Source organism: Amblyraja radiata, chromosome 5 (genome assembly GCF_010909765.2).
Source record: "Amblyraja radiata isolate CabotCenter1 chromosome 5, sAmbRad1.1.pri, whole genome shotgun sequence".
Taxonomy (NCBI): Eukaryota; Metazoa; Chordata; class Chondrichthyes; order Rajiformes; family Rajidae; genus Amblyraja; species Amblyraja radiata.
The window spans coordinates 90,652,124-90,672,994 of record NC_045960.1 but is presented as its reverse complement, the minus strand read 5'-3'; the positions used below and the strand labels follow the sequence as shown (position 1 = coordinate 90,672,994).

The following is a 20,871-nucleotide window of genomic DNA, read 5'->3' as shown; positions in this document are numbered from 1 at the left end:
CAGAGGGCAGTAGCTGAAAGGCATAGTGTGCAGGGTGAGTGGGGTCAGTGATGATCTTGCGGGCTTTGTGAAGTGTCCGTTTATGGTAGAGTGATTCAAGTGATGGAAGGGGTAAGCCAATAATTTTGGAAGCTCTGTTTATAATGCGTTGTAGTTTCTTCCGGGAGAGTGAGTCGAGGCTGCCGAACCAAACTGTGATAGATGAAGTGAGGATGCTTTCAATAATGGCTGTATAGAAGCAGAGCATCAGATGAGGCCTTAATCTGAACTTCCTAAGCTGCCGAAGATGGAAAAGTCTTTGCTGGGCATTTCCATAAATGTGGTCTGCGTTTGTCCTCCATTTGAGATTGTTGCTGATGTGGGTACCAAGGAGTTTGAAAGTGTCAGTGATGATGATGGATTCACCGTTGATGAGCACAGGAGTTTTGGGGGGTGGCTGGCGTCTGAGGTCGATGATGAGTTCTTTTGTTTTTGATGAATTGAGTGAGAGGTCATGGTCTGTGCACCAGGTCACTGCTTGGTTGATCTGTGCACGGTATTCAGTTTCTTGGTTATTGGTGATGAAACCTATGATTGTTGAGTCGTCCGCGTATTTGTACAAGTTGACAGAGCTGTGGTGGGATGTGAGCTGGTTTGTGTAAAGAGAGAAAAGCCAGGGTGAAAGAACACAGCCTTGGGGTGTGCCTGTACTGAGGAACAGAGGGGAGGATGTATTATTGTTGATCCTCACCCTCTGTTTCCTGTTCCAGAGAAAGCTGTGAATCCAGTAACAAATGCATGGATCAATGTTCATGTCCAATAATTTATTAAACAGTATAGCCGGGTTTATTGTATTGAATGCCGAGCTGAAATCCATGAACAGGATGCGGGCATATGTGTTTGCGGACTCCAGGTGGTTCAGGATGTGATGAGTTGCTAAGTTGACGGTGTCCTCAACTGACCTGTTGGCTCTGTAGGCGAATTGGTATGGGTCCATGAGTGGAGTGGTGACAGTTTTCAGGTGATTGAGTATGATGCGCTCAAATGATTTCATGACTGCCGATGTCAAGGCAATGGGTCTGTAGTCATTGAGGCTGGAGATGGTCTTGGTCTTGGGAACCGGGATGATAATAGATTCTTTGAAGCAGTTGGGTACTGAGCTTTGACAGAGGGAGATGTTGAAGATGTTGGTAAAAACCCCTGCCAGTTCCACAGCGCAGTGGTGGAGAACAGAGGGGCTGATGTTATCTGGGCCGGGGGCTTTATTCCTCTTAAGTCCCCTGAAGGTGCTCCTCACCTCCTCCTCGTAGATGGTAAAAGGTGGGGGAGGGAGGGGGTCTGGGGGAGATGGTGGTGGAGCCGGTGCCTGCTCAAACCTCCCATAGAAAAAGTTGAGTGTATCAGGAAGCTGATTGTCGCTGTCAGGTGTGGGGGTGGGTTGCTTTTTGTAGTTCGTCATGTTTTGGAGTTTTTTCCAGATGCAGTGTTAATGACTGTGCAGATGGATGTTGCAAGGCTTTTCTTAATCAAATATAGTACCAGTGAACAGTCCGCCTCAGCCTCAAAATAGGAAGGAAGGGAGATGGATTTGGTGGTCATGGAACAAATGTTGTAGTTGGCGTTGTGAACCAGATCTTTTGTCTTCAACTATCGAGTTGGGGGAAATTTCTGTTGACCTTAAGATAGTCAATACTGAGATAGTGTCTGCAGGTTTTTAAGAATTAATATAATTGAGAGGCACTGTGTAAATAGAAAACAGAAGGAAACCTGCAGAGGCATGCAAACTTGAGAAAGGAGTATGCCAGATATTTGTGCCAAGTTAATGACTAGGTTTTTGGGTGTATGCACAGCGCCCTCCATAATGTTTGGGACAAAGACCCATCATTTATTTATTTGCCCCTGTACTCCATAATTTGAGATTTGTAATAGAAAAAAAAAATCACATGTGGTTAAAGTGCACATTGTCAGAATTTAATAAAGGCCATTTTTACACATTTTAGTTCCACCCAATTCAGGGCACCGTAATGTTTGGGACACCGAAGGACACCGTGGCTGGCTGGTGGGCAGGCCGGCAGAAGCCACTAAGGTGGAGGCTGGTTCCACTGTCCAGTCCCGGCGGCCACTCGCAGCCACCCAAGCAACTTCCCTCCTCCAGAATCCCTACATGCTGTGAAAGGAACTATTCCCCCCCCCCCCCCCCCCCAAGCGGCACAGTCCTTTTACAGCCGCTTCCCATCATCTGCCAGCAATGAGGGATAGACTTGGCTATCCCTCAGTACAGCAACATCGTTCTTGATGTACATTTTCGTGCCTTATTTTTGGGTAACAAATAGAGTCTTCAATGTCGGGAAATACGGTACTTCTTAGCAAACTGTAACCCGGCCAGCCTATTTTTGCAGCTAACCAGTGGTTTGCATTTTGCAGTGTAGCCTCTGTATTTCTGTTCATGAAGTCTTCTGCGGACAGTGGTCATTGAGAAATCCACACCTGACTCCTGAAGAGTGTTTCTGATCTGGCGGACACGCGTTTGGGGGGTTTTCTTTATCATAGAGAGAATTGTTCTGTCATCAGCTGTTGAGGTCTTCCTTGGCCTGCCAGTCCCTTTGTGATTAGTAAGCTCACCAGTGCTCTTTCGTCTTAATAATGTTCCAAACAGTTGATTTTGGTAAGCCTAAGGTTTGGCTGATGTCTCTATCTGTTTTATTCTTGTTTCTCAGTCTCATAATGGCTTATTTGACTTTCATTGGCACAACTTTGGTCCTCATGTTGATAAACAGCAATAAAAGTTTCCAAAGGTGATGGAAAGACTGGAGGAAAGACTAGCTGCAACCTTCCTTCCATTGATGAACTGTACACTGCAAGGGCCAGGAAGCGAGCGGGCAAGATCATCTCCCTCACACCCTGGCCACAAACTATTTGAATCACTTCCCTCTGGAAAGCGACTCCGGATTGTCAAAGCTGCCCCAGCCAGATATAAAAACAGTTTTTATCCACGAGTAGTTGCTCTACTCAACAGCCAAAAATCTGTAACCTCCCTTTGATCTGGTATTTTGTTGGTTCACATGCTTGATCAACGGTGTTTTATCATTAATGTTTTATTATTAATGTTTAGTGTTTTCGGAGTCATTCGTAACTGTCACTGTATGTCATGTTGTTACTTGTAGGCGGAGCACCAAGGTAAATTCCTTGTATGTGAATACTTAGTCAATAAACTTACTTACTTACTATCTTATAGTAAGTAAGTTTATTGACCAAGTATTCACATACAAGGAATTTACCTTGGTGCTCCGCCTACAAGTATCTTATAGTAAGTGGGGGCGCTGCTCTGGCAGCAGCCATGTCATGCAGCTCGTCGGTTTTTCAACTTTTTTTTTTTTTTTAGTATGTTTTAAAGTCTGTATTTAATGTTTCTTGTGTGTTTTATGTGGGGGGTGGTGTGGGGGGGTGAGGGGGAAACCGCTTCGGTCGCCTCCTCCACGGAGAGGCGAGTTTTTCCAGGTCGCCTCCCCCGTGGCCTAACATCAAGGATCGACGCGGCCTTTCCCGGAGACGCGCCCGGGGCTTCAGCGGCGGGCGCAGCGTGGACTCTCGGCGTGGAGCGGGCGACCCTCGCTGGGGCTCGCTGGAGGGGAGCGCTCCGTTTCGCTGGCACGGGGCAGCCGGCAACCTGAAGTCGCAGCCTGAAGCCGTGGTCTGCAGAGCTCCAGCTGGTGCGGCGTCTACAGCCCGGGATCTCACGTTGGGGACCCGGGGGAAGAAGAAGCCATCACTGCCGGTCCGCGGCCGACTTCTACCGCGGGTCCGGCATGGACTTACCATCACCCCTGGAGGGGAGTTTCGACCGCCGGCCCTGCAGTCTATGGTGCTTCTGGCTGCGGCGGGGACTTCAAATCTTGACCGCCGGCCTGCGGCCTACAACAACTTAAAGCCGCGGTCTCCGGTGAGGAAGAGCCGATCCTGGACTGACTCTGGACTCTGGTCCTGACCACGGGGGGGAAATGGAGGAGGACTGGCCAAATTTTGTGCCTTCCACCACAGTGATGAATGCTGTGGTGGATGTTTGTGTTACAGTTTTATTGTGGTTGTGTGTTCTTTATTATTGTATCGCTGCAGACAACCCAAATTTCCACCAGCCTGGCTGTGTGACAATAAATTATATCTAATCTAATCTAATCTAATACCTGCATTAAGGTGGCATTTAAACACACCTGAGCAATTACAACCATCTGTGAAACCATGTGTCCCAAACATTATGGTGCCCTGAAATGGGGGGACTATGTATAAACACAGCTGTAATTTCTACATGGTGAAACCAAAATGTATAAAAATACTCTTTTGTGGTGCCACACTTTAATAGAATCTGACAAGGTGCACTTTAACCACATTTGATTTTTTCTATTACAAATCTCAAATTGTGGAGTACAGAGGCAAATAAGTAAATGATGGGTCTTTGTCCCAAACATTATGGAGGGCACTGTAACTAATAGCTTAAATAGGGCTGCACAGTGGCACAGCCGGTGTAGCTGCTGCCTCACGGTGTCAGAGATCTGGGTTCAATCCTGACCAGGTGCTGCCTGTGTGGAGTTTGCACATTCTCCCTGTGACCGTTTGAGGGTCTTCCGGGTACAACTGTAAATTATCCTTCATGTGTAGGGAATGAATGCAAAAGTAGGATAATAGAATTAGTGTGAACAGATGATCGATGGTCGGCATGGACTCAGTGGGTCGAATGGCCTGTTTTCACATTGCATCTTACAATCAATAAAGATGTAATTTAGAGTGTGTAATTTAGCATTGCATATTCTGTGGGGTTTTTCTTGCACCTTTGTGAATACCACATGTAATCTCAGAAATTGCCAGTAAATTTATTCTGTGTTCTAAAATAATACAATAGTAATTTATTGTCTTATTAATATTAACCAATGGATCCTAAGTTAATGTGAAGCATTGTCTGGTTAATAGAAACACAGGAGAATTCAATTAATCTCACTGTGTCTCTATCAGTGCCAATTATTCTAATAGTCATCCTCTCTTTCATTACCCATGCAGTTATAATACCAAACTGGGCTGGTTGCCAATTTGAACTAACTCAATTCCAGTTGCAACACGGATACAGCCTTCAGTGGAACAGCCAAGAGGCAACATGACACATCACAAATCAACACAAGCAACACTTGCCCAGAGTCTCCTGTTTGTACTGGGAGGTGTTTCAGCAATGAAAGGAGGATCAAGATTTCCCTCTGTGACCACCATCACTCCTCATGTTGGCAGCTTCATATGACAAGCTAAATCAGTATGCCCACTCTGAATGTAGCTGCAGATAATCAACAATATACTGTGCACGGCTTGGCTCAAGAGGGTGCTGCCTGTTCCAGTGGCACGCCCAGTTCTCCCACTGAATTACAAAATACTTATTAGTTAACAGCTTACATCTTCCATGGGCTGAACTGAACCGGGGGAAATTTCTCTGCTGTGAAAGATACAGGCTCCTCGCAGTTCATTTCTCCACCACTCACATGTAAGTATCAACAGTTTGAGATTCTACAACTGAATTGCAAAAGATTTTACAGGACTAATTAAGATGAGCCAATATTTATCCTTTGCAACAGTCTGGTCATTATGCTATATGATGGAATACCTCCACTTCCCTCTGTACTTCCCAAATTTGAATACAATGACTACATTTCCAAGAGTAGATTACACAATACAGCAAAGGAACTGGTCCTTTGGACCACAATACCAGTGCTGAACATGATGCCAAGACCAACTCTTATCTGTTTGTACATATCCATATCCTTACATTTTTTATACATCCATATGCCTATACAGAAGCCTCTTAAATGCCACTATCGTATATGCTTCCATCATCATTCTTCGCAGCGCATTCTAGGAAATTTACCATTCTGTTAAAAAAAAAAAACTTGCCCCACACATGTCATTTAAACTTTGCCAGCACATCAGTAAAAAAGTTAAAATAAAATGTGAATCAAGCAGGAACTATCTAAAATTCAAAAGATTATTTACCGACCTAGATCAAATAGCATAGTTGATGGAATTAGGGTGTAAAAAAGTCAGTCTGAAGAAGGGTCCCGACCCGAAACGTCACCTGTCCAAGTTCTCCAGAGATGCTGCCTGACCCACTGAATTCCTCCAACACTGCGTGTATTTTTTATTTTCCAATGTATTTCAGGAGTTACGAAAACAGTATTTCTAACCAAGTTTCAGACGTGGCAATTGATTATATTGTCATTTTAAGGGACTTGGCAAAATAAAACTCTTAAGGAAAAGAGAAAATAATATTAGTGAAGAACCTTGACCTTGAGCAAAGGTCCCTAAATCTGAAAGGGGAATTTATAACTTTCTCTTGGGATAAGAACCAGTCGTCAGGTGCTTGGAATGAGCAAGATAGGAAGTCAGGTTGTGTCTTTTGTCACCAAAAACCACTCGAAGAGCACCTGAATTCAATGTGACGATGGCTATTGATGGTGCTCCAACAGGATTCAATTAGTTGTAGATAAAGCCGAACAAATTGAAAACAGATAGACACAAAAAGCTGGAGTAACTCAGCGGGACGGGCAGCATCTCTGGAATGGTGACACCATCAAATGGGTGACGTTTCGTGTTGAAACCCTTCTCAGACTGGTTAGGGATAAGGGAAATGAGAGATATAGATAGATATAGATAGATAGATAGCCTTTTATTGTCATCCAGACCGAAGTCTGAACGAAATTGAAGCAGTCATACATACAATACAATACAATAAAAAACAACAATAAACACATATTAACATCCACCACAGTGAGTCCACCCAACATCTCCTCACTGTGATGGAGGCAAAAGTCTTAGGGCTGCAGTCTCTTCCCTCCTCTTCTCCTTCTGCGCTGAGGCGATACCCCCCGGGCGATGTTAAAAACAGTCCCGCGGCTCAAACACCGCGGCCCGGGGTGGTCGAAGCTGCCGCTCACCAGTCCTGCTGACGCAGCCGCTGGCCCGCGGCCGAACCCCGGTCTCAGGCCACCGCCACCAGAACTGCCGTCCCAGCCCCCGGAGCATCGTTCCAGCCCCGAGCCGGATCGCCCTCACGTGAGTACTGCCACCGTCTCAGCCTCGCGCCAGGCCGCCGCTCCTCCCTCGGGCTGGGCCGCCCCAACCGGGCACCGCTCCTCCCTCGGGCTGGGCCGCCCCGACCGGGCGCCGCTTCTCCCTCGGGCTGGGCCGCCCCGACCGGGCACCGCTCCTCCCTCGGGCTGGGCCGCCCCGACCGGGCACCGCTCCTCCCTCGGGCTGGGCCGCCCCGACTGGGCGCCGCTCCTCCCTCGGGCTGGGCCGCCCCGACCGGGCGCCGCTCCTCCCTCGGGCTGGGAACGCCGTACCTCCCCGAGCTCGGCCACTCCGACGGGAGCACCGTTCCTTCCTCGGGCCGGCCGTCCTCACGGTAGCGTCACAGCCCCTCACGAAAGCCCTGTTCCAGCCCCGAGCCGGGCCGTCCTCACGGGAGCGAGCTCAGTGCGAGTCCTGGCGGGCTCTGCCTCCTGAGCCTCGAGGTCGCCAGCTCCGCCATTAGGCCTCAGCGCAGACGGAGGCAGAGAAGGGGAATACGACAAAAAAGTCGCATTCCCCCGCAGGGAGAGACAGCAAGCCCCGTTTCAACCCCCCCCCCCCAAAAACACAAACTAAAAACCAAAACTAGACTAACCAAAACGAAAATAAACAACCCAAAAAACACAAAACAAACAGGACTCAATATAGACAGTGATGTGGAGAGAAAAAGAATAATGAATGAAAGATATGCAAAAAAAGTGATGATAAAGGAAACAGGCCACTGTAAGCTGTTTGTAGGGTGAAAATAAGAAGCTAGTGCGACTTGGGTGGGGGAGGCATAGAGAGAGAAGGAATGCCGGGGCTACCTAAAGTGAGAGAAATCAATATTCATACCACTGGGCTGTAAGCTGCCCAAGCAAAATAGGAGATGCTGTTCCTCCAATTTGCATTTAGCGTCACTCTGACAATGGAGCTGACCGAGAAGAGAAAGGTCTGTGTAGGAATGGGAAGGAGAATTAAAGTGTCCAGCAACCGGAAGATCAGGTTGGTTCATGCGGGCTGAGCGAAGGTGTTCCGCGAAACGATCGCCCAGTCTGCGTTTGGTCTCGCCGATGTTTTAGAGTCCACATCTTGAACAATGGATACAGTAGATGAGGTTGGAGGAGGTGCAAGTGAACCTTTGCCTAACCTGAAAGGGCTGTCTGGGCCCCTGGACAGAGTCGAGGGAGGAGGTATAGCGTCAGGTGTTGCATCTTCTGTGGTTGCAGGGGAAGGTACCTAGGGAGGAGGTGGTTTGGGTGGGAAGGGATGAGTTAACCAAGGAGTTGCAGAGGGAACGGTCTGTGCGGAAGGCGGAAAGGTGTGGAGACTGGAAAATGTGGCTAGTGGTGGGATCCCGTTGGAGGTGGCGGAAATTTCGGTGGTTGGAGAAAACAGGTGTGGAGTATGGGAAATACATCAGGAGAGAGGACAAGCAAATAGAGGCTCAATATTCAGTGATATTGTTTGACCAATATGCTCAAGAATTGCAAAATTGACCTCAAGGTATTTTTGCAAAGGTTGGTCTTCAAAAGGAACCCAGAGGTCTGCAGTTGATATATTCAAAGGGAAAACTGTGCAGGGATGTACTGCAAGAATGAGGGTCTGAGGAAATGAGTATATACGGTGGTAGTGTGGTGTGAGACATAAGCTAGATTTTCTTTATTGTGGAGTCTTTCAGCCTCCAAGGTTGGTGTATTAGCATGGATAGACAGGAGGGTCATGAGAAGTTTTCACTTACAATTTAAGGTGCGCCTATGCATTTCTCTTCAAGTCAGCTGCCTCCTATTTGTCTCATTTCATACTGCCCTTTGGACCAATCGTCTACCATTTTCAGTATTTTAAGACTTCTTGCATGAAGATGAAGCAAAAAAATTGTTCTATTTCTTCAGCATGTTCTTATTGTCCTTTTTATGTCTGTAATCACCCACATGAAACTATGATAATCTTTTCCTTTTTTTTACATATCCACAGAGGCTGCTCCAGTCTGTTTTTATGTTTCGTGCAATTAATCCTTTGCATCACATCATGTATTAGTTTATCACCATTGAGTACATAAAGTATCCGTGCTTCAACCGTGGCATTCAACAATTTGGAGCCACTCAATGATGCAGTAAAACCCACGAGTATCGTGTATCGTATCAACATTAAAAATAAGTGGCATTGATTAGTTTTGAGTTTTGTTCGACATGTGTTTTGATAACTGTGACAGCAATGAGTTTAGTCGCAAAAAAATTATTTCAACCCTGGCTTTAACTAATTGTTACAAGGACTTCTGCACTCAGTGAGTATCTCGAGCTTACATAACACCGTTGCACGAACCACACCCAGAGTTCCTGCAAAGGGGAGCAATGTGTCTGGAGTGAAAACCCCAACTGATGATAAATCACAGCTATAATCAAACAGGTACAGGTATAAAGAAGGTGCAGGAGCCTGAGAACTGTAACTTCCAGGTTCAGGAACAGCTTCTTCCCTACAGCCATCAGGCTATTAAACACTACAACCTCATAAGCTATGAACTACAATAGACTATTATTATTATTATTGCACTGTTATTGTTTGTTCTTTTTTTCCCTGAGTTTTGTTATATTATTTATTATGTTTACATATTCTGTTGTGCTGCAGCAAGTAAGAATTTCATTGTTCTATCTGGGACATATGACAATAAAACACTCTTGATTCTTGTCCAGCATCGAAATTAAAAAAAAAAAATTAACAAACTGTTCAGAGCACTGATAAAGCTCCAAGGTAATTATTTCCATCTACCCTTCAGTACCAGTTAGCCAACATTAGCAGGAGAATGGTTGGAAAATGGAGCAGCAAGGAAGACAATAAAACACACCAATGTTGCAGCATCAGCTCCTCTGGGCAACCCATGCCACCTCTTGGAATGGTAATCAGTGTTAAGATTGGGAGAAATCCCATTTCCACAACTGTGTTTCCTTTCACTCTCAGATGATCTAGCAAATGATGACAAATATTTTATCGTTTGGGAGCAATATAACAAATGTAAATCTCTGAAAGTGCTTGAAAAGACCAATTGACCAATGGCCTTTCTCCAATCAACTATGCCACAATTGGGAATCTTGTTCTCCCCCAACAGTTACTGTATAATCTCCTGGGACAGCAAATCAAGAGCTTTCTTTTCTGCATTGTACAAAATTGATTTAGCAGACACCAAATGTTAATTAATCTACTCCAGGCCTTTTCTCAATACAAATTTTTGCTTGCAGCCAGATCAAGTTTGCTTGAAACCAAATCCTTTGCTTATTTAATTCAGACTGGTTTCTTGCTGGTAACCCGTAACTGTGGTACAACATTTATTGTCAATTCCATTGTCTCCATCAGAACATGGTTTATAAAACATTTGGACCGGCATATGGATAGGGTCAGTTTAGGTGGATATGTCCCCAACATATCCAGGTGGGACTAGTGTCGACAGAGCCACAAGGAGTCTTGCTTACAACATTATCATCATATAATCCTATCTGGTTCACCGATATCCTTAACCAGTCTGGTCTACATCCAGAACTGTAGCAATATAATTGACTTTTAATGCCAAACCGCTCAGTGTATCATTATTATTAAAACAGAGAAAGGATAAAACTGGATGTAATACTGGTATCAACCTTTATGAAAAATAAACACTCTTGAACTTGTTTCTTTTGTCTATTTATGGATCAATCAAATTAGCCGATCACATTGCTGTATCAAACCAACACTCAGTTCTCCCTCTCGTACAGAACTAAAACACCAAGATTTATAAAAGTATGAATGTTTGAAAAGGAGGGCTGTGTGGATAAACACTCACAATGAACTGCTCGATGTCTCGCTCCAGACCAACATTTGGGAGGTCAGGCATCATATGGGCCACAACTTTAAAACCAGCGTCCTTTGCCAGCTGAAATGACTCACACACTGCTCTGACTGTGTGACCTCTGAGGAAAGAAGAGAAGCAAATGTTAACCTGATGATTCATGTGCTTTCTGCCGTGGGCTCCCAAGAGACACACATCAGCAGAATACAGTCAAACAGTAGCAATTATATTCAAAATAAAAATCAGATTGATTACAAGAATCAATGACCAGGAACGTAAAACAATGAAACACTTTAACAAAGTCAGGATCGGTGTTTCAGTTGTGGACCTCAGCAAGCATGATGTAGACAGATGCTTTGAAAGTGATAACATTTTCTACACACAACTTCTCCATTTGAGACCGTGGCCTTCACTATGCACTCGGCTTCTGTCCCCAACACCCAGTGATTGTTAGCAGACTCGAGTGTACACTGAGCTGAGAGGCAACACCACTGTAGTCAAGCTGTTAACGAACACAAAAGAACACTGGGCCATGGAGGGCCAACATTTGTTGTGGAACAAGGAGGGACTGAGCAAGGGGGAGGTTTTTTTTTTTTTTTTTTAAACACAGAACAAAGAAGAGAATATTAGGAATACATCAATACGTTATATTGTGGGAAGTATATTGTATTTTATTTCTAAATTGTACACTGTTCAGATATGCCAGAAGACACTTCATAATATACCCCACAAGGGATCATGTGCTGCAGTTGAAATCACAGAATTGTGGAACATTTATTGATCTGCTAGGAAAACAGATTGACTAGCACAAAAAAGAATTTAAAAAAAGGGAGGAATTCAATCTTCAGGATTAACTCAAGATGCCTCACAGATTTGTTTTGGACTATCAACTATGCTTCTATCTGTAAGTGATAAAATGTGCAATATAGAATCACATTACCTATTACACATGTATGTGATCAGTTACAAGTAGTATATATATCTAGTGAGCTGGAACATGGAAATACATCTGTGGAAAGTCCTGCTATGACCATACCACAATTACTCTTCAGTTCTGGACACTACACCACTGGAAGGATAAATTGTTGACCTCACTCCAAAGACAATTTGCTCTAATCCAATGGAGAAGCAGTTACACATTGTACCCTGCTTTGAAAGTTCAGTCAGTTTCACGGAAGTAGAAGCCTCAGCCTCAAAGTTACACTGAGGTTAGTACATCAGTATTAAACGGGATGGGATACGCCTGTTCCTATGCCTCGAACGCATATTTTTGAAAATGCTTATATAAAGCATTTGGGTTTCAAAGCAATACCCACCTGTTAGTATCTCTGGCTACATCTTCATAGACACTTTGTACTCCAATTTCTAGCCGTGTGCACCCGTACTGCAGCATGTCACTGAGGTGGCGTTTCAGGCAGTAGTCTGGTCTGGTCTCAATCGTGATCCCAACGCATTTGGTATTGCTACGCTCAGAGTACCTGAAATCAGATTAAAAACGATTCACTGATGTAATGATTACCTGGATGAAGGCAGCAGCAAAATAGTGAGCAGCTCCCAAGTCACTGTATAAGTTGTCCAGGGTCTCAGCGTAACGAAGATGTCAGTAACAATGCTACTGGCACGCATAAGAAAGTACATAATACTCACATGTTCAAACCTATTTCAGAGAGCCCAGAGAGAATACAGTGCAGAATTAATTAATTTTCTTCTATTAGAATTATACACCCGTATGTCAGGCTTGTAATGAATATGTTGAGATGAGGTGTCCCATTCCCCATACACACCAGTCCAAACATAACTTAACACTTGTCACCTATGCAACAAACTTGGATCAAAGCATTGAGTTCTGGAGCAGAGGTGATACCTTCTGCCCTCGACTTTGAGGCACCTTGGTTAAAATGAAGTCCAATGCATCAAAGGGATAACATTGATCGGAGTCATTCCTTGTACAAAGGAACATGGCTGTGGTTGTTAGCGATCAATCACTCCAGCCCTAGGACAAGAGTTCAGGAATTCCACAGGGCAATGCCTTGGGCCCACTACCTTCAGCTGGTTCATTAGTGACCTTCCTTCCATCATAACAACAGAAGTAACGATAGTCACTGATGGATTTCACCGTACCTTAACTGGTACATGTGACAATAATCTGACCTTGAAACCTTGAAATCTTGGATTGTGCAGTCAGGGCTCGAAATTAGCGGTTGCCCGGGTGCCACTGACCACTCAAAGTGCCGCCGGGCAACCTAAATGGCGAGTCATTTTGCCCGGCTTAGCAACTTGGTTTATACCGAAGGTAGACACAAAAAACTGGAGTAACTCCGCGGGTCCCGCAGCATCTCTGGAGAAAAATAACGTGACGTTTTGTGCCGGCGATGGTTGTGGGAAAGATGCTAAGTGTGGCTTGACGGAGGGTCAGAGTGAATGATGGGCCCCGCACAGCAGAAGCGGTGACGGCTCCATCGCCTCCTCCTCTCTCACCCCGCCCGGCCTTAAAAAGGCCGCTGCTGCCACTCCGCCAAAGGCGCTTTCAAAACAAATCCTTGGAGGAGGGAGGCGTCGGTCAGATGTGGAAGTAGATTAGGGGGGGGGGGGGGGGGGGGGGGGGGCTGAGGATAGAGCGCGGTGATTGGAGGAGGGAGACGTGCCAAAACACTCTCGGAAGACCTGCACCGCAGCCAGGACCGATCACGGTCTCCGGCGCTGCAATCGCTGCCGAACCGCCACTGGACCATCCCCGTCCCCACACAAGAGGCCCCCCCCCCCCCCCGGGGGTGGCCAGAAACGTCGGGAGTCAGACGGGCGTGGTGCCCCCAGGCCCACAGCCAGCGCAGATAAGCAGCGCTGCTCAACTCCGCCTATCACTGTCTGGATTGAGACAGGGCTGTAGGCGAGACCAAAGATTATAGAGGAGCTCCTCTAATATCTTTGGGCGAGACAGGCAGTTGAGTTGCATTTAGCGCTGGATTGAGCCTCCGAAGCCTCACGCATGTGTGTGAGTGTGCGCATGCGCGCGGCCGCCAAGATATTCTGTCCGCGGTCTCCTCCATATTTTGAATTGCGATTTCCGTGCCTGACAGGTGTTGTCCGAGGAGCGCTGGCCTTCCTTTCCACCTCCACTGCCCCTTCCTCTCTCTCTTGTACGCCCCCCTCCACTCCTCTTATCTCCCCCCTCCATCTATTCATTCTGCACTGATCTCCCTATCCAACTCGAATTGATTCTCCTGCCACTCCCCATCAATTCTACACTGGTCCCCCAATTCATCCTGTACTGACCCCCCTTCCTATCCATCCTGCACTGCTCCTCTCCTTCATCCTGCACTGCTCCACCCATCCATCCTGCACAGATCCCCCCATTCAAGCCCACCGACATCCCTCGCGCTCTCCCCTCACAATTTTACCTACTCCAACCAACACACACTAATTCCCCTGCCTCAATCTATCCAATCCGCACCGATTGCCTTCTCAAGCCCCCCCCCCCCCCCCCACCCACAACCACCTTCTATCCACCCTGCACTGATTCATACACCCCCCCCCCCCCCCCCCCGACCCTATTGTGCTGGAAATGTCTTCAGAGCGAACATTGACTATGTTTGATAACGGAATGCAATCAAATATGTTTTAATTCCCAATCTTATTATTTGTTTTAATCCATAAAGATGGATTCATTAAATTGTGAACACGTGAAACATTAAAACCGCAGTGTTCGATTGTCACTGACACGTTATTACAGAATTTATTTTAACGGCAAATCAATGTTCTATATATGGAGTATCAGTACTGTTTATTTAATGAGCAACATTCACAACTATACGTTGGATTTATCCAGGTTTTACTTCTACAGTCATATACATCACAAATTTGGTCGGGAGATATTTCAGTTGAAATTTTAACGTTAATTCTGAAGTGGGAATAATGGAAAAAGCGTTTATCAACTATTTTTTTTTAAATTGTTGCTTACAAACTGTGTATCTTCATTGCCACATACATCTAATCTGAATGTCCGGTAATGTGGCGTCTTGACACCTTTAAATATATTACCAAAAGAACATTTACTGCATTTATGTCCTTTGGCCATCTCTTGCTAGTTAGTGTAATGTTTAACCCGTCAGATGGGTATAGTCGGTTTTAACAGCTATTATCATAAAATGATTTTGTAGTGGATAAATTATGTGGGAAGCAAGAGTGTTTCTGTACCAATAACAATAACGACCCATGCTATGGCCATGTCATGATAATCCTTCACAGAAAACATGCTTGCATCAATCTGTGGTGTGCATGGTTAAGCATATATGTTATCAAGGTCCAGGATTTATTGACACAGGTTGATCATACGCTGAATAATCCAACCACATTTTTGTTTTTGAAGCGGAAAGAAATAATAGAAATTGCATTAATTGCAATGTGTAAAAAAAGTTGAGATACCGTATTATAATTTTGCTGCATGTCATTGTGGTATATATCATGTCTTGATTGGTGAATATGTTAGTTTGTGACTTTATTTGAAGCAGAAATAATGTGAATGCTTCATTGAGCATAATTCCGACTGGTAACTACACACTTCGTCCGAGCACGCGTCATGCAAGCCATCTTAAATGACCACCTCAACTGTCATTTGGCAACCTAAAAAGCTGCCACGGTTGCCCAGCTGGCAACAGGGGAAAAAAGTTAAGCGAGAGCCCTGGCAGTGCTCAATTCCATTTGCAGATCCTCAACGAATGAAGCAGTTCAAACCTGCATACAACAAGATCTGGAGAACGTCCGGGATAATTTGCAAGTAACATCTACGCCACCGAAGTGCCGGCTAATGGCCGTCTCCAACAGGTCTGACCATCTACACTTGAAACTCAGTGGAGCATACACATGGGTAAGAATGAGTCGCAGAGTGGCAGGAAGATTTATAGAGGAAATTTTAGAGGTAGCCCAAAGAGTTTAATGTTAATGGATTGTAGGAAAGTAGAATGCACAGAAATGAATGAACATATTGTAAAGCTGGAAGAGGTTGTGCACAGGTCAAGCAAGGATTTGAATATTTTGGAACATTAAGTTATAATAAGTCAGAAAATACAGGGACAATGAATGAACTGAAGACCATATGAAATAGGAGCAAGTGAACTCCTCGTGCCTACTGCATCATTCATTGACCATCGCGGATTTTCTACCACAATGTCCTATTCCGGCACTCTCCCCATATGCCACCGTTCTCTTAACATCGAAAAATCAATTATTTTCAAAGAACTCAAGTTTAAGCCTCCAAAGTACAGAATTCTAAAGACTCAATGAATGAAGAAACGTTTCTTTATCTTAGTCTGAAATGACCACGCCTTTATTTGGGAAGACCCTTTTTTCTTAATTCCCTGCATCCAATCAGTTGAGCCAGTATGATTTTGTACTTTAATACATTGAGATTCTTCTACATTGAGATACATTAATTCTTCTAATCTTCAGAGAATACATGCCTTCTTCAATCAATTTCTCTTCACATCGCTGACCCAACACTCCTTGAATCAGTCTAGTTAATCTTTGTAGCACTTCCATTATTTATATACATTTTCTTATAGTCTCTCCAAAGCACTACATAATTGCAGTAACACATCTTAACTCCTGCACAAACACTCTGGTAATAAAAGCCAAAGCATTATTGGTTTTCGCAGTCACTGATTGCACCTGCAAGTAGAATTTCAGTGGCTTTTGTACATTGACACTTGGTCTTCTTTGGACGCCATTATTATTCCATCTTTGACCACATAAAATACTCTGCTTTTCTATTTCTGCACCAAAGTAGGTAGGTTAACATTCTTCCACCTCACCACCGAATCTGCCATGTTCTTGTTCACTCACCTAGCTTACCCATATCTCTGACGTCTCTTTACATTCACTTCCACGTTCATAATCCCACATTTAATATCAGCTAATTTAGAGATATGACATTTGATCCCCTCAGCCAAATCTTTGATATAGATCACTGCTGCAGCTGGGGTTTATTCGCAACTTACATCATGCCAACCTGAGATAGATCAGTTGATTTGCACCCTGTGCTCTCAGTCAGGCATATTACTTCCAACTCCTGGTTCTAACCTTGTTGACCATCTTCCTGTGGGACCTTGACAAAAAGACTTCTGTAAATCCAAATGCATCATATCTATTTGGTTCCCCCTTATTTATTCTATTCTCAAAGAACTCCAGCAGATTAGTTAAACATTTTCTCTTCATAAATCCATACCAACTGCTAAATCCTAGTGATCTTTTCAACGTGCTCTGTTATGACATTCTTCAATATAGATTTCAGCACCCTCTGCACTGCCCACGTCCAGCTAATAGGTCAGTCGTTTACTTCTTTAACAAATGAGGTCACATTTGTTGCCCTTCAATCCACAGGAACAATTTAAAAAAACTAGATTTTTTGAAGATGGTAACCAGAGCATCCCCAATCTTGGTGGCCCCATCTTGCTCGTGGGAGCAGGTCTTTGGATCCTTGAGATTGACGAGTTTATGCGCTGTCCAAACAAAACACAAGAGGCTGGAGTAACTCAACAGGTCAGGCAGCATCTCTGGATGACATGGATAGGTGACATTTCGGAGTGGGACCCTTCTTCAGACTTAAGATTTTTTTTCCTCTCTTCCTCAAATATTTGAAACTGGTATAATACAGCAAAACTGCTGTCACTTTTGCACAAAACATTGACAGATCGCAAGGAATCTGCAGAGGCGCAGCCAGCATCACCGGCAAATTGCTCACTGCTCTTCCGGTCTTCGAACTAACTCTTGTGCTGTAATATGGAAGATAATTAACATTTTTTTTAAATCACTTTGCCTCCCATCCAGCTAATTTTTCACATTTATTGTGATTAACTGCAGTTTTTAGTCCCTGGCTGCTCGTCATTTGAACCAGCCCAGCTGTCACAATGACTGATCTGCTCTTATGTCATCTCTATGTAGCCTATCTTCCAAGCTGCCCGATTCAACCAGAACATTGACGTAGGTGGGAAAAAAATTGTTTTATAACAAAGCAATCATTTAACTCTAAAATAAAAAATTCAAATCATCTCAGTAACTACAAAATCATAAAAACACCATCTACTGATAAATGGTGCACTTCAATCGATATGTAATCACCAGATGCTTTAAATCTCATTAAAATCCATGATTAAAAATTGTTTCTGGACCTAGACTGTCATCGAACAATCAATGTTTGCAGGCTCATTGCACCACCCTTCCTCCCACACCATGTTTCTCGGACTATTCCATGGGGAGAATGAATCTGTGATGTCCCAACACTCTCACCCATTACCAACACCTTCAGTCCTCGAACATAACTTTCCTCTTCTTCTAAATGGTATAACTAGACACAACCATGGACCTTCCATTTAAAAGCCAGTCTCAGTCATGCAGGAAACATTATGTTGGTCTTTGTGCTACAACTTCTCTCTTGAACATTTCACCCTCCTTTCCCATCTGCCATATTGAGGTCAGTAATCTCTAACATCAGACAGGAACCTTTCCATGGTGACCATCCCACGAGGAACACGGACAAAGTCTGTAAAAACAAGTTCCTCCTTATAACTGAAGCTCTAGGGTCCTGGTAACACTCGTGAATCTTTCCTGCACCTTTTCCAGTTAAATTACATTTGTTCCTATAGCAGGGTGAACAGAACTGCACACAATATTTAAAAGTTGGCCTCAGCAACATCTTTGAGTCTACCTGTGTCACTTTCAGGGACTGTGTTTCTGTGCCCGTAGGTGTCTCTGCTCTACAACAATCTCCACGGCCCTACGATTTACTGTACAAGTCCTGCCCTGCTTTATCTTACCTGTGTGCACCACCTCACACTTGTCAGAGTTAAATTCCACCTGTCGTTCCTTGGCCTACTTCCCTAATTCATACAGATCCTTTTGTAAATTTAGATAGCTTTCCTCATTGTCCATCACCCAGTCCTCACTAATCCATTTCATGACCTTGTGGCGTCAGCCTATATACGGGCCACTTATGGTCGAACCCTGGTCAGGAGGTACGAGGACGGGCATGTGACGTCATGGGCTAGAGGGAGTGTCCTGGTACTTAAGGTTATCTCACCTCGAGACCTTAGAGCAGTCAACCGGTAGCTGAGCCCGAGTGAACAACCTCACTCAGCTACAGCAACAACGTTAATATAGTTAGCGCACCAACCTAACGTGTCGACCCCTGAATAAACGTGTGTTTGAACTGGCCTGACGTCTTACCTTTATCCACCACGTTTGGTGCCGCTACAACCTCTTCGAAAAACTGAAATTTGTGCTTTCCCACTAAGGCACATGCCATACTGACCATCCCCATTCAGTTATTGTCTATCCAAATGCTGGTAGATCCTGTTCCTCAGAATTCCCTGCAGTAACTTGCCCACCACTGATGTCAGGCTCACTGGAATGGACTTTCCTGGCACTTCCTTGCTTGAGAGGGGGATAGAATCCGTCTCAGTTTTAAAATCTTTGTGAAAAATCAAGCCTTCTCAGTCTCCCAAAGGCTTGGCATTCATCGTAATCATCTTTGATAGCTTTTCTGTCGTGTCCACATCATATCCTTTGTCAGAAACCTGCTTTTGTTTCCAATCAATTTGCCAAGATACAGCCTGATATTATCAACAGGAAGGTACAGGGTTCTCTCAACTCATCGAGAAGAACCCCATTATAGCACAATGTTCACATGAATTCCCCATCAGTCTAGTTCTACATCGACTACATAGCTCATAGTATCATGTTTATGGGCAGGTTCCTTCTGTATGAAATTGGGCAGGTTCCCACAAATCCAACAACAGCTTGATTGTCTGTCCAAGCTCGATTTATTTCACACCATTATATCAAGAAAGATCACTACTATCAACCAAACAATCAATCACTGATTCACATACCTCAGTCACTTTATCCACAATCTCACACAGCAAGGGAAAAGAATGAGGGAGCAACAATATTTGCAACAAGGAAAGAAAAGCTAGCTTTGCCTCACTGGCATCATGTTTGGAAGTTCTGAGATACTTTGCAAGGGTCTGTAACAGACAAACCTGACCTTGGCACAAGGCTGAGACGGGTTTGCAATCATTGATCAAGATAACTGAAAGAGCACTGCCGGGTTTCACAGACAAAAGGGTTTCACACACTGGAATTGATACATCTTGGTTCCTGCTGTTTTAAGTGGCCCAGTTATCCATCTCATAATTGATGCTATATCAGGTGACGGTTCAACACAGCTTATTTAAGTTTAACTCAAACTGGCAGAAATACTTTAGAAAATGGGACTGCGACAGATTTTCTTCAGAGGAGCCTCTAAATGTTTTACTAAAAGGAAGAACATCATAAGGACATTATAGTCATTGGTTTTAAGGCAGATATATTGAATTTTATGATGCTTGTCCAAATTGATTAACAAGTAGCTCAGATATCCCAATTTTACTTCCCATTTTTTTTATTAGTCTGAAATAAGCAGCAGAATCTTTGCAACGTTACCCAGAGGAACTAAAGAGGTATAGGGTATTATTGTGTCATCCTATTCATTGTCCAGAACCAAAGCTGGGGCACGTCATCAACTGGGATATAGATCGACGTTTGTAATATGACTGGCGTTCCAAATAATGACTCATTTACTCGTGATTCAACTCTATGCACAAGCTTCAGTGGCAGCAACGTCGACTGGGATAAGCAAGGGGATGGGGGGGGGGGGGGAGGATGGGTGATAAAGAGTAGCTGAGGAGACAATTGTCATGACAGCAGTACCAGGGGAACAGGAAGGTGCGGCAAAAGGGACCTGGTGCTCTGGACATCCGGGTGAAACAGAGTGGGGATGAGAGTGAGTTTGGGCGGACAGACAAAGGGGAAACAAATAGTCGTCTAAGCAGGTGCACAAGCAGTTGAGTGCACGACAGGGAGATAAAGTATAAAATTAAATGGGTCAGAAACAATGAAAAGGATGAATGAGACCATAACCAGTGAGACATCACAATATTCCTTGCAGAAACAGAGAAAAATAA

The 20,871-nt window shown here is 44.4% G+C and overlaps 1 protein-coding gene across 1 annotated transcript in view; it reads right to left on the bottom strand.

Annotated features, from left to right (window-relative positions):
* Nucleotides 1-20,871, bottom strand: part of elp3 (elongator acetyltransferase complex subunit 3) — an 80,639-nt gene that overhangs the window by 37,051 nt on the left and 22,717 nt on the right. The window contains exons 8-9 of the mRNA XM_033021721.1: nucleotides 12,193-12,354; nucleotides 10,871-10,997 (exon numbers count right to left, since the gene is read on the bottom strand). Coding sequence (XP_032877612.1) covers nucleotides 10,871-10,997; nucleotides 12,193-12,354 — 289 coding nt within the window. The remainder of the gene's footprint in view (nucleotides 1-10,870; nucleotides 10,998-12,192; nucleotides 12,355-20,871) is intronic.